The sequence below is a fragment of the Aspergillus costaricaensis genome, assembly GCF_003184835.1.
Source record: "Aspergillus costaricaensis CBS 115574 unplaced genomic scaffold BO79scaffold_17, whole genome shotgun sequence".
In the NCBI taxonomy this organism is placed as follows: Eukaryota; Fungi; Ascomycota; class Eurotiomycetes; order Eurotiales; family Aspergillaceae; genus Aspergillus; species Aspergillus costaricensis.
The window spans coordinates 709167-722282 of NW_020291817.1; the positions used below are offsets into that span (position 1 = coordinate 709167).

Below are 13116 nucleotides of genomic sequence, written 5' to 3' on the forward strand. Positions count from 1 at the left end.
CAGCCCACGTTCAAGATGACGATCTGTCAGGTGGTACAAATGGGGTTCTGACGCAGCGTGTGGCTATGCCAGAGCAAAAAGCATATTGTCCTGCAATGGTATGTCTCCAAGAAGGCTCGTGTGTATTTAGCATGCAGATTGGTTCCAGCTCTTTGGACTACAAGAGTACCGCCGTGAAAAATACCGCGAGATTGTGTGGTGATCAATCGAATTGTCCTTGGCCGGTGTCTCAATTGCTCTCCCTCGTTCTAACCTTGCTTGATCCCGATGGGTCTAACGCTGCGCTCAACAACTTTACAGAGGCATTACTATTTACGGTAGGTGACAAAGCAATATCTAATGCAGCGGTGATGAGGATCAATATCAAGATCGACATTTATATTGTTCGCTTAAAGCCACAAACCCGTGCAACTCATGGTGATGGGCACATGCTCGTAAATCAAACGTGGGAGGTTGCCTTTTCTCCCCGCGGAGACTGGCTGCCCTCCCGTCTGTCCTACCCCTTACTTGGGAACAAAACTGGGACTCCTCATCCCGACAGCCTGGACATAGGTAAAGCCACCATAAATATCTCGAGGTAGAAGGTCTAGAGTCTTTTCAGTATTGTTTGACAGGTCTCAGACTTGAGTCAAGGCATCAATGTCTTGGATATATCCGTCATTGTGCCCAACTGCGAGCTCGTATAGGGATCCCGAGAATCACACAAGAAAAAGCAAGCATACTTGATCTGCGCTACGAAGCCACCAATACGCACATACAATTCCAGGATATGTTTCAGAATTGCCTTTATCTAGCATGTCGTGTCCGGCTGAAGATTGTGACCCAGCGCCACAAGAATGCGTTGAAACGGATTAATTGATACCCAGCCGCCTACCGTTCTAGAGGGAATAACGGCCATTGTCTGTGTCTGTAATCTCAGTGTCTGTTCCAACTGAAATCATACACCCTTGGACATTAGCCTTCATCATGACCCTCGAGAGTGGCAACATCGAAGGGCAAATATATGTGAAAGGTTGTTCTCAGAATGTTGAGAAAGCACCCAAGGGCCTTGTGGCCCCTAAGTACATGGGTACTGTAAGAGACCAGCGGGATATGAGTGCTCTGGGCCGTGTCCAGGTCTTAAGGGTAGGATGCTTATTTTCATGCTATAGCTACCTTATGCTAATGCAAGATAGCGAAATTTTAGATTCATCTCGATACTTGGATTCGGCTGTACATTGATCTCCACATGGGAGGTCATCTTAACGTGAGTACTACTACAGAAACTATAGTGCATCGGTTAATCTATGAGCAGGTTATTGACCAGTGGTCTGACAGATGGAGGGACCGCTGGGTTGATATGGGGCTTTATCATCGTCACAGCCGGCTTCGCGCTTGTCTTTGCCAGCATAGCTGAGATGGCATCTATGTACGTGTTAAACCCCTTGAGGATTTATTGCTCGGAAGGAGAAACAAGGTGTCCTAATAAGTGATCAAAGGTCACCAACATCAGGTGGTCAATATCATTGGGTATCAGAATTCGCTCCTCACAGGGGGCAGAAGTTTTTGAGCTATATAACGGGTATGTCGACATTACATGCGCTCTCCCAGCCCAAGACTGACAAAGACGCCAGGATGGCTGTGTGCAACAGGTTGGCAATGTGCCATTGTAGCCATTGCATATTTAGCAGGTACAATAATTCAAGGGTTGATAGTGCTAAATCATCCGACATACGAATTCGAGCGGTGGCACGGTACTCTGCTGGTTATAGCTATCACGGCATTTTCGATCCTATTCAACACATTTCTAGCCAAGAATCTCCCTATGGTTGAGGGACTGATACTCATCATTCATGTTGTGGGTCTATTTGCTATCATTATCCCACTTTGGGTACTTGCTCCTCGAAATAGCGCAAAGGCTGTCTTCACCGAATTCAACGATGGAGGCGGATGGGGAAGTCCTGGCACCGCTACTCTTGTCGGCTTGTCTACCACTATCACTTCAATGATTGGATACGATTGCTCTGTTCATATGTGTATGTGCCTCTTCACCATCGAAAGCCTGGTTCTAATACAAAGGTAGCGGAAGAAATTAAGGACGCATCAGAAACACTCCCGAAGGCTATGATGTCTGCAGTGGGTGTTAATGGCATTCTTGGATTCATTATGATTGTTACCCTATGCTTTACTTTAGGAGATGTCAACAACATCTTGCAGAGTCCAACTGGGTTTCCATTCATCCAGATCTTCTACAACACCACCCGCAGCTACGCGGCAGCAAACACTATGGCAGCTATACTAGTGATCACACTGACCGCCAGCACAATCACCGAAGTAGCCACAGCATCCCGCCAACTGTGGTCATTTGCGCGAGACCAAGGACTCCCATTCTCGTCATTCTTTGCATATGTAAGTACTATTATACAACAGCTACCAGCTCTATTCATTAACATACCAGTTTGCAGGTCACTCCCGGCTGGAATATACCTCTAAACTCTGTCCTCGTCTCACTAGTCGTTACTGCACTCTTAAGCCTCATCAACATCGGATCCAACCTAGCCCTGAACGCTGTTATCTCATTAACAATAACATCGCTCATGTCAGCCTACATCCTGTCCATTGGGTGTGTTCTGCTGAAGCGACTGCGCGGGGAAAAGCTCCCACCGCGACGATGGTCGCTCGGCCGGTTCGGAATGGGCATCAATATTGCTAGTCTCGCGTTTCTATTTCCGATATTTGTCTTTTCGTTCTTTCCACTGACAAAAACCGTGGATGCGCATAGTATGAACTGGAGTGTCGTTATGTACCTGGCAATGGTTGGGTTTGCATCGGTGTATTATTACTTCTGGGGGAGATACCAGTTCATTGCACCGGTGGCCTTGGTGAAGAGGGACATTGATCTGGATGAGATGTGAGGGCTGAGTGCAGTATATAGCAGTACGCTTGTTTTGTATAGAATACAGTCTAGTAACTACCGTATGTACGTACATCCAACGTAAGAACCTTATATCGAGCGTTCAACCACTTATCTAAAGGGACACGAGTATAAAATGCGCTCGTTCCATAAGCAAGAAACCATCTCTGACATAAAATGCACATTTCGTCCCAGAATTTCCACATAAACAACAACAACACACTAGAACCAACTATTACTAGACATCAAAAACGGACCAGAAGGCGGCCCAGTCCAGGGTAAACCCCGGCAATTGGGTATCCATCTCACCCGCGGAAATGCTACCCTGCATGACCAATGCACAACAACTAGTAACCACTATTACCTCCGCGCAAGTAAAGATTTACACACACATGAACCGGAGCTATCTAGTCCACCGAACAACATGCCAATACTAAGTTACATCATCAGACAGGGATATATAGTCCCGCTGCTCAGCCTTGAAACGCGGCCGGTCATTCTCTGTCGGGCACATCGGGACGGAATGAATACCTGATCGGTCATCATCCCTGCCGTGTGTCAGAGAGTGTGAGAGTGTGTGTAACCGTGCGCGCGCGGCGTCATAGCCTCTTCAGAAATGGGACGGGTTAGATAGAGACTTACGGAAGGTCCAGGAGGGACATTTGCACCTGATAAATTTAGCAAGAGCTGTAGTGGATCAATAGAAAGGACTCATACTTGCAAAATAAGGCATAACAAACAAGACAGCCAGCGAGAACAACACAAAAAAGTACGGAGACACAACGTACTTTCTCACCACGCCAACCCATAACAGTAGAGACCGTCGCATCAAAGGAACCCACCCACACACCCGATTTAGTCACTAGTCAATAATAGATAGCTAACTAGCTAGTAGATAGCGTCTTCCGTCCAGCCCCAGAGCCTTGGGTTCTAGCTCGATCAGATAAGCCCCCCCCCCCCCCCCCCCTCCCCGCTGGGTATGTGTGCCGAAGGGGGTTGGTTGGTTGGTTGGGTGATCCTGATTGCGTAACGCGAACCCAGGCAGGCCCAGACCAAGTGTGTCTGTCTGTCTGTGTGTGAACTCGGCTGAATTATCCGACCAGAGGGGAAGAGCGCAATATTCAGCTTTCATCTGCTGCTACATCGGACACTCCGACGATAGCATATTCTGTGTGTGTGCCACTCACCCCCTTACAGGAGGAAGATGAGCTAGAGGTAAATGATTGAATGAATGAATCAATGCACGGGACCACTCGAAACTCCGTAATTCCGGAGTCCGCTGCATCATATTGTGTAATCTGATCATACAGCTAGCCTCTTCTTCCTCCCCCTGATCTTCATTCTTCCCCAGCCCGCTATGGAGAACGACGGGTCATGTCAAGTTCCAGAACGTTTTGGTGTGGTGCTAGTTGTGTTCTGGAAAGTGAGGAGGAGCTATTGATTTTAGCGCTACTGATAATGGTGTTATTATTGGGAATTATGAGCAGCTTTCGCTGGGAAAAAGGGCAATGTACTCCGGCGGAAAGGAGGTTCTCCTTCAATTTAATACATTACTCAAGGAGGTAAAATTCATATCTGATTGATTGATTTGATTGATATGGTGAACGCGTCGGCCGATGTCGGAATGTGCCCCACTCGGAGGCCCGGGTGACCTGTCACATGCGGTTACACGGTTTCCGGTGAACGGATGGCTTTTTTTGTCATAATGGGTACGGTGTTAATTGGTTGAGGGTTAAGCAGTACACAATTTTGGTTGCGTGTATGTTGAGAAGAAAAGGAAACATTAGAGTTTTTACTCGTGATGGGTTTGGGGTTACTGTCATGGTAAATGGGAAGGGAGGGAAGGAGAGCTTTCAGCCGAGGTGGGATGACACACGGATGACCGGACACAGAGCGCGACAAAGTTATCTGATCCGTATCCAGACTAGCCACCGATCACGTGAACGGTCAGTGGTATGTGCAACCCGGGAAGATTTGTTGTCCCCTCATACTGAGAGAATATGGGAAAATCTATGGGGACGGTGTCGGAGTGAGATTCCGATGTAGTATTCCATGATTTTTCAATAATATTGGATAGCTTGATAGCATTGAGAGAAAAATAACCAGACAAGTTGGCTTAACCGAGGACCGATCCTTGCCTTGAAGGTGGGTGAGACCGGATCAGATTAGATCGGTAACGTAACTCGGCTGTTGCAATGTTACGTACCGGTACGAGAGGAATTGGGAGAACTGCCGCTGTCAAGGCCACTTGCAATAATGGCCGGATGAACGATCTGAATGCGGTCGTGGCAAGTGATCACAGGCAGTTCTGGGGGTGGGGGAAAGCAATGGCTGATTAGCTAGGGAGATGGTAAATATCTCACGCAAGCCTGATATCATATCCAACCCGGGATAAGGAATCCATCCAGCTAGGCTGGCAGGGCAGTCCATTCATTTGTCTCCAATTACTACCAGGTCGAGTAAACTGTCCCGCTAGCTGCAGATCGGGCTGCCAACTCGACTGTTTCCCCGCGGGGGTCTCAACCCTGAGATGGTCTGATTGGTGAGATAAGTTTGTAGTCACAGGAGGACATGGAAGACCTTATCAGAAGAAGACCAAAAGATGTGTCAAAAGATTCCAGGTTCAAACCCCTTCTTTGAGGGTAGAAAAGGCAAATTGCCTTGCGTGGGATAAACGCTTCCGTCGGTCATGGACAAGACGGGTAAAGTAAGTTACAGACAGACGGTAATGACGGGAGGTTCACCGACGGGGGGCGAGTGGCAAGTCCGACCGTGGATTTCCTACCAGTTATTCATGATTGAATAATAATGATTGTGTGCGACAAAACAAGTCCGTCTTCTCTTCTTCATGGCTCTTTTTTTCCCCTTTACTTCCCTCCAGCCCGGCCACTTATCTGATTCTTTTTTCGCACGTGCATGAAATCCAGTTCATCCCCCAGCTGTCTTGACTGGAGTTACAGCTAAAATTAAAATTCAGCACACCCGCCCTCGTCTAAAAAAGAACTTATCTCTTACTCTCACGCCCACCCGGTCGGACTACCGGAATCCTCCGTACGCCAAAAGGACGCCAACAGGCGAAAGGATCCCGACTAAGTAGCGACTAAATCGCCCACCATCTGATGTGCATCGTCGTCTAGTCTATCGGAACCGTTATCCCGGTGCCGTCTGCCCCAGGCGAACTGCTTGCCGTCTAATTTGATTCCACCCCCATTCTTCGACCATTCATCATCATCCTCACCCACTGCTGACCTGTTCTCTCCGATTGCTGCTGGTCTGATTCGGGTCTCCATCACGGTTGCGGTGTCCACTAGCTGACCCGATCCACTGGCCTTCTTCTCCAATCCCCTTTTTGTGGCTCTTCTTTTCTACATTTGACCAGCCATTATCTTGCGATTGCGTGGTCTTCGACTTTTGTCTGCTATCCTCTCTTCCTCTTCGCCAATTCCTCTGGGTTGGCGACTAATCACCAATTATCATATCCCCCGCTGTCATAGAACCACAATGGGTATGTTTAACAGTCTCTTACGCGCGTGCTACTCCATTGATGTCCTTGACAATTGCTGATATCAATTCTCTGGACAGTTCACGCCGTACTTCCTCCACCGCCGCCGTCGAGGCCTGTGACGTCGCGGACGTCACTTGTTCCTCATGTGGAGCATGCGATTGTTCCCCGGTCGTCTACCTCCCACCCTGACAATCCGGTTCCAGAGGAGCCTCGTGGCGTTCGATCGCTCTCGATAACCGATGTGAATTTCAGTGTTTCCACTCCATCATCACCAGAGACAGATACTACCGGTTCAGGAACAAGCTCGGGTGTCCAGACCCCTGCCACTGAACTCCAATCCGAAGCTGAAGATTCCACCCGCGATGGCCCCGAAAAGCAACGACGAGCATCCACCGTTCTCATTTCTCAGAACTCTGATGATATGAGACGTATTCTGGAGAATGTGGGCTCTAGCGGTACACAGAAGCTTCAGCCACTTTGCTGCGGTGGTGGATGCTGCCGCAGCAAGCCCTTAGTGAACTTTACTCCTCCACTGGCTGGAGTGAAGGCCATTACCCCCCCGGATAACAAGGCCTACCAATGCCTGAAGCTCAATGTCGATTATCTCACCTTGGACAGCGAGCTGAGCAACGTTGCCCCTTTGCCCGAGAAGACTGTCTCCTTTTCGTCCGTCCCAGGCTACGCAGTAGATGTGCAGCTGGGTCCGGCAGACCATCCTCCTTCTTTCGTTCAGCCTCACCCACCGTACAATGTCTACCGGGCGCCCTTGTACCATGCGCGCGAGCTGACAGGGTCAGGCGCGGAGAAGAGGACGTATCACTTTGACATTGACGTCACCGACTACCCTGCAGAGAGTGGAAACGTCGATTTCATTGTGGGCGGCGCCATTGGCGTCTGTCCCAAGAACAAGGAAGAAGAGGTTGATGACATCTTTGACCAGCTTGGTGTTCCCAAGTTTCTCCGTGATAAGAAGATCGTCGTGCGCACTGAGAAAGGTCGCTGGCCTACTATCTGGGGTGACGACCAGCCCCGGGAATTGATTACCACCCGGCGAGAACTGCTGAACTGGTGCTCCGATATCCAGAGTTATGCTCCCAACAAGGATCTGTTCCGCCTACTCGGCGAATATGCCAGCGATCCTAACGAAAAGAAGATCCTCTTGTTCCTTTCCTCCGCCCAAGGCCAAGGCGCTTTCTGTGACCTGCGCACCAGCTCCCACGTCACCGTCTCCCAGTTGCTTCACGCATTCCCTTCCTCTCACCCTCCCTTGGATCACCTTCTCTCCGTCCTGAACACCCTCATGCCCCGCTTCTACTCCTTGTCTCAAGATCCGCTTCTATCGTGCAAGCAGAAGGGCTCCGTGACTCGACGTGTGATCGAGGTTGCGGTAACCGTGGCCGAGTCTGAGGACTGGAAGGGAGGCCTCCGCACTGGTGTGGGATCTGGATACCTCGAGCGCGTTGCACGTCGATTGATTGACGCTGAGAAGAAGGGCATCGACCCGCAGACCCTTGACCTCCACGTACCCATGTTCCGAGGCTTGATGGCCAACCCCCTAGCCAAGCGCTTCGCATCGGATGGCCCCATGCTGCTTATCGGAGCGGGTGTCGGCATTGCTCCGTTCCGTGGTTTCGTGCAGCGACGCCTGCAGTCCGCCAATTGTGCGAACAAGGTCTGGGTGCTGCAGGGTGTTCGCGACTCTTTGCTGGACGAGCTCTACCGCGGCGAGTGGGGTGTGGAAGAAGAAAAGGTGCGCACAGTTGTGCAGAGCCGTCGCGGCGAGAGCAAGTACGTTCAAGAGGAGGTCCGGAACCAAGCTGATCTGGTCTGGTACGTGATCAACGCTTTGGACGGGCGTGTCTTTGTCTGCGGTAGCGGAAAAGGCATGGGTGAGGGCGTTGAAGCCGCCCTGGTCGACGTAGCCATGGCCAAGGGCAACCTCAACATGGAAGAAGCGACGTTGTTCTGGGAGAATAAGAAGGAAGCTGGACAGTACATTGCTGTAAGTGTAATCTGCCAATTCATTGTTAACACTGAAACTAACCCCTGAAACAGGAAACATGGTAAATCCTATGAGCAATATACGAAGCTAGCCAAATTGACTTTGGCTTTACTGCGCCATACTGTGCAGTTTAACGCATTGACTCTGCATGACAAGCTCACAACATACATGCTTTCCTGCATGTGACATCTTTCATTTCCATTCGAATCTGTATGACATTGATCATCTTGCCGGGTATCTTGATTTTAATATTGCTTTAGCGGGAATGGTTTTTTGCTTGTTTTGTTTTCGATATCTTTTGTTATTCTTGTATCTACGGTTGATCCGGGATTACCATCGAAGAACGGGTTGGGCATGATAGATTAGTACTTACCTGGTAGCGATACCTAATATATGGGTTGTGTACAATTGACAGAAGCATGAGTAGAGTATAAGTAGACAGCCTAGCAAGATGCCATCGCCATGTAAGTGAAGCCGCCTTGGTGGATTGACGATGGCTTCGGTGACGAATAAAAAATTGTAGTAGTAGTCCAGTAACTCTGCCAGTCCATACCTGATGTTCTCATGGTACTCTCTCTTTCTTTTCTTCATCTTAACTATTACCATTAGTATTACTAAGAAATAGTTTCGCGCAAGTTAAGCCATTATGTTGGTATGCTTCCACATACTACTGGCATTGCTTCTAGTATTAACTTATATATAAATTATATATTTCCATTGAACCCAACCACCATAACCACAACCACAACTACTGATACTACTACTACTTCGCCATCTCACCACTTGAAAGCATCAACTATCAAATGAACCAAATCGATCTAAAAGCGCAATCAATTCTAACAGTTACTCGCTGGAACCGCCCAGTTGCCCCTGTTGCGATGAGCAATTTTCAGTGCCTTGTATGTCTCAACAATCACTATTGATACTATTGGTGATGGAATTCAATAAATGTATAAGTGTAAATATATAAGATTACCATAATTATTATTATTATTATTATTATTATTGTAATTATTCCCGAATTCGGTCAAAAGAAGTCAGACACTTCCCTAGCACACGCTAGCATCTCTTATATCCTAACTACTTCGTGTAAGTAGGTTCCATATATATATCTATATATCTATATATCTACAAGGGTTATAATTTTATCTTCCATACTATGGCCCAGATCTTTAGCCTTCATGTATTACATTGCGGTTTATTAGCCTTCGTGTATAGGTCTAAAAAGTCTGTAAGGAAAACCTCGGGTAAAATATAAAAAAAAGATTTTCCAAAAATTTGTAGAAGGAAAACCTGAGATATTCTTATCACACTCGGGATAGAGTCAGCAGCGAAGGGAAGGGGAGAGATATAAATGAGAACTCTGCTTTGTGATCTTTCTAGAGATACATTACTAGATACATTCTCCTCCATAGCACCGGACATATATCAAGTTTTCCCATCTTCTACAGTGGTTCTTAGTTAGCAGCCGCGGAGATCGAATCCACTGTGTTTTGTACGAGCATGGAGTTGAGAAACCTTTCTCAAACATGTCTTTTTATTTGTTCTTTTGTAGGAGTGTCATCCAGAGTGCATTACTATATATATATATAGGATAATTAACCCATAATGCTACTGTACCCCTCCCATCCTCTCTAATTCTCTCACTAAATCCCTTTTGACTACTCAACTCCAAATATCTGGGACAAATAGACTAGTTTTTAGCACCCAGGTTGAAGATTTATATGTCCTTGACTAGTATTGATGAATATGTAAGTACTAGAGCCGGTTCCGTTAGTATACAACTAATAGGAAAGGAAACGTTGGGGTAGTTTGGAATAGGTGGTATCAATCGGAAGTTGGCCTTTTTTTTGGATGATTGTGATTCATAGGGGACTTTTTTTAAGGAGTGATACTTATTTACTGTTGCCTATATTTTCTCAATTGTCGATAGGTGAAGATGTTGCGTACGTGTGTGTCTTTGAAAGATGGAAAGTAGATAAGATGGATGATGAGGAGGAGCAGGAGTTATATTACAGGCTATATTGATTGATTGAATTGTTGTTTAGTTTGTCGGATGTAGTCTGTAGTAAAAATCTTGCTTACTGATGAGTAGGAATTATCTTTTGCTATGATAGATCATGTTCAATTGCCCGCATCTGGGACGGAGGCTTCAATGTCACGTAGTATCCGATCTACTACTACGTAGTTATATAGTAAGTTCAAAGTTTATGTATATGTACTACAATTATTGGGTTACTAAGTAGTAAGTTGGAAAACTACTATGGTTTGGAAATGAAGCAAGATTATGTTACTTAGTAGGGCCAAAGTAGTAGGTACTAAGTACTATTCATTCCGTGATAGTTTAGTGAGCCGTACATATATATATAAATGATCTAGCTACTAGTACCACATAGAAGCCGAATCTTATACGGGTAGAGTTAACGTTCTAGGGAGGAACGGGGAGGTATCTAGTGGACAATGTATCAAGGGATAGAGCCAGATCGGACAATAGACGCATTGTCACGCAGGGGGCTAATGTCAGATGACTGCTGGCATAGGATGGCAAGGCTTAATAGAGGGGTAGTAGTAAAGGTTGTACGGCGCATGAAACGGTAGGTAGAAGCTCCCCACTCAGATTGCGTAAGACCCCTGAAGGCACATATATGCAGGTTGGTAAGTGTGTGTGTGGCGACAGACAAGGGGCAATGGTTGGTGTGCAGACAGAGTTGAACTATTATAGTTGTATAACTTCGAATTGGACGGGTTGTCAGGACAGGAACCTCGCGACCAATGTCGTATAGCCAGGCCTGGTGTTTACCCCACCAGATGACTCGCAAAGGCAACTCTAAACCAAAGCATAAGCCCACTCGGTGTTACCTTTCCATCAGGGCACAAGCCTGGACCTGGTCTGGCCTGGCTGACTTAACCTATCCCGGACATATGGATCTAGTATGTTCAACCCGCCAATCAGACAGCGTCGGCTACTTCTTCCTACCCATCAGAAGCCCCGGTGAATCAATACAACTCTTCAAGTTTCACTCACACCCATCAGATGACACGAGTCAGGAGCCGTGACAGGGTGCTGTGGATAGGAGACAGCACGCCAGGCAGCAAGAATCCCGACATGGCACCCACGTCATGCCGGTGCGTCTCGCGACGAGACATGCAGTTTTGAGTTTCACGACAGTGTCAAATCTAATGCATATCACACTGGAAGAGGGCAAGGAAACGAGGGATGAATTCAACGGCGTAGATAGAGTTATGTATGACCCTTGTTTCAAAATCGCTTCGGGCTGGAATGCGAAACGTTGGTGACGGATTCAAGCAGGGAATCAGCTGGTGTCTAAATATAAACAGTAGGGTTGGAAAGTCGATTGGTCCATCTGTTGGTGAGGAATATAGTGGCAGATTAAGGGACTATACAAGCATGGGTTAATCAATCATTCAGTAGATTGAATCGGAGGATGTCGGAATTTGGTCTCCGACTAGTCTGTATCCTCTTCCCCCCAACGCGGGCACGGAATCTCAAGGGAAACCTTCTCTGGGACAACATACTTGGAAGGTTACTATCGAGGCACATACAGGACCAGAACCATGGCTCCCGACCCACTAATGCACACAATGTCTGGCACTCATCCCTAGTTTCCCCCCCCAAACACAGAACAAGGGAGAGGGAGAGAGAGGGAGAGGAAAGGGGAAAGGGAGAGAGGCTGAACAACCATGCCATTACTCCATAATGCTCTAGGAAACCGGGGGTAGATACTCACCCCAATCGCTTTTTTTTTTTTTTTTTGATTCCCCCCAACCACTCTGTTATTTCGATCGCTAGTTCGCATAAACAGGAACAAAAACACCCCACACCAATGCAGCAGCAGAAGCGCGATTCTGACTTTCAAACAACGGCCGTCATGTCTATTTTAGGCAGGTTAAACCCCGGAAGAAAAAGAAGTCTGAAATGTGCAGACTGGCACGGTTGATCACAATGCCATGCTGTGATTTTCTGATCAGCAGCAGCCGTCTCTATCATAGGTCGATCCTCCGCTCAGCCAGACGAACTGATGGGGCCGAGAAGAAAGGGGGGGCCATTGGCTTGGGAGGTGGGAGGCCAGAACCCAAATAAGTGATCGGACACGCTGGTTGCCGCAGCAGGAATATGGTGCGGCCTTTTCCCTGCCATGTTCTAGAAGGCCATTGTTCTTTTTTGGGGCGGGGAGGAGATGGAGATGGGGGAGAGAGGAAGCCCGTGGCGGTCCATCTCTGCTGGAGAGTAAGTAGAGTTTAAGGAGAAGTTTGGTTACAGCCTCGGGTTAAGTTTGGGGCTAGTGATAGATGCAATAGAACCTCAGGCTATTGAAGGCGCCATTCTGAACTGGGCAGTTGGTGCCCGCGAAGGAGGCGCCCCAAAACGGGGAAAACCTCGGAGATTTCTCACCGTCAATCAATGCATCAGGGAAGTTTTTAGAGAAGATCTCGTGGGCGGTGATGGCGGGTGAGACATCCTGGAACCGGGTATGATGTCAGTCGCGTTCCAAAGGGAAAGTTTGTTCGTTTTTGACTTGCTCCTCGCATGAAGGTGCCAGCATCTTGAATTGGACAAGCCATTTTGAGATGCAGCACAAAGTAAGGTGGTGGTACTACTGATGTGTACTTTTTATGATAATAAAGGCCATTCTGGGTTTAATGGGGTGTCTCTTTTCCTTTATCCAACCTTGCCCTAGTTACTACAATCACGGG

The 13116-nt window shown here is 47.6% G+C and overlaps 2 protein-coding genes across 2 annotated transcripts; both read left to right on the forward strand.

Moving 5' to 3' along the window:
* Window positions 1-622: 622 nt before the first annotated feature.
* BO79DRAFT_195808 (putative GABA permease) lies at window positions 623-2894 on the forward strand (the record flags this gene model as incomplete). Its single annotated transcript, XM_025681159.1, has 7 exons — window positions 623-1125; window positions 1176-1246; window positions 1295-1408; window positions 1479-1561; window positions 1614-2015; window positions 2063-2388; window positions 2445-2894. Exons 1-7 carry the CDS (start codon window positions 967-969, stop codon window positions 2892-2894), a joined length of 1605 nt encoding a protein of 534 aa, XP_025539271.1. The 5' UTR covers window positions 623-966.
* A 3083-nt stretch (window positions 2895-5977) lies between these two features.
* On the forward strand, window positions 5978-8798 carry BO79DRAFT_238025 (FAD binding domain protein). The gene is made up of 3 exons (XM_025684767.1): window positions 5978-6398; window positions 6476-8400; window positions 8454-8798. The coding sequence occupies exons 1-3, from the start codon at window positions 6395-6397 to the stop codon at window positions 8463-8465; spliced, it is 1941 nt and encodes a 646-aa protein (XP_025539272.1). The 5' UTR covers window positions 5978-6394; the 3' UTR covers window positions 8466-8798.
* The last annotated feature ends 4318 nt before the right edge of the window (window positions 8799-13116 follow it).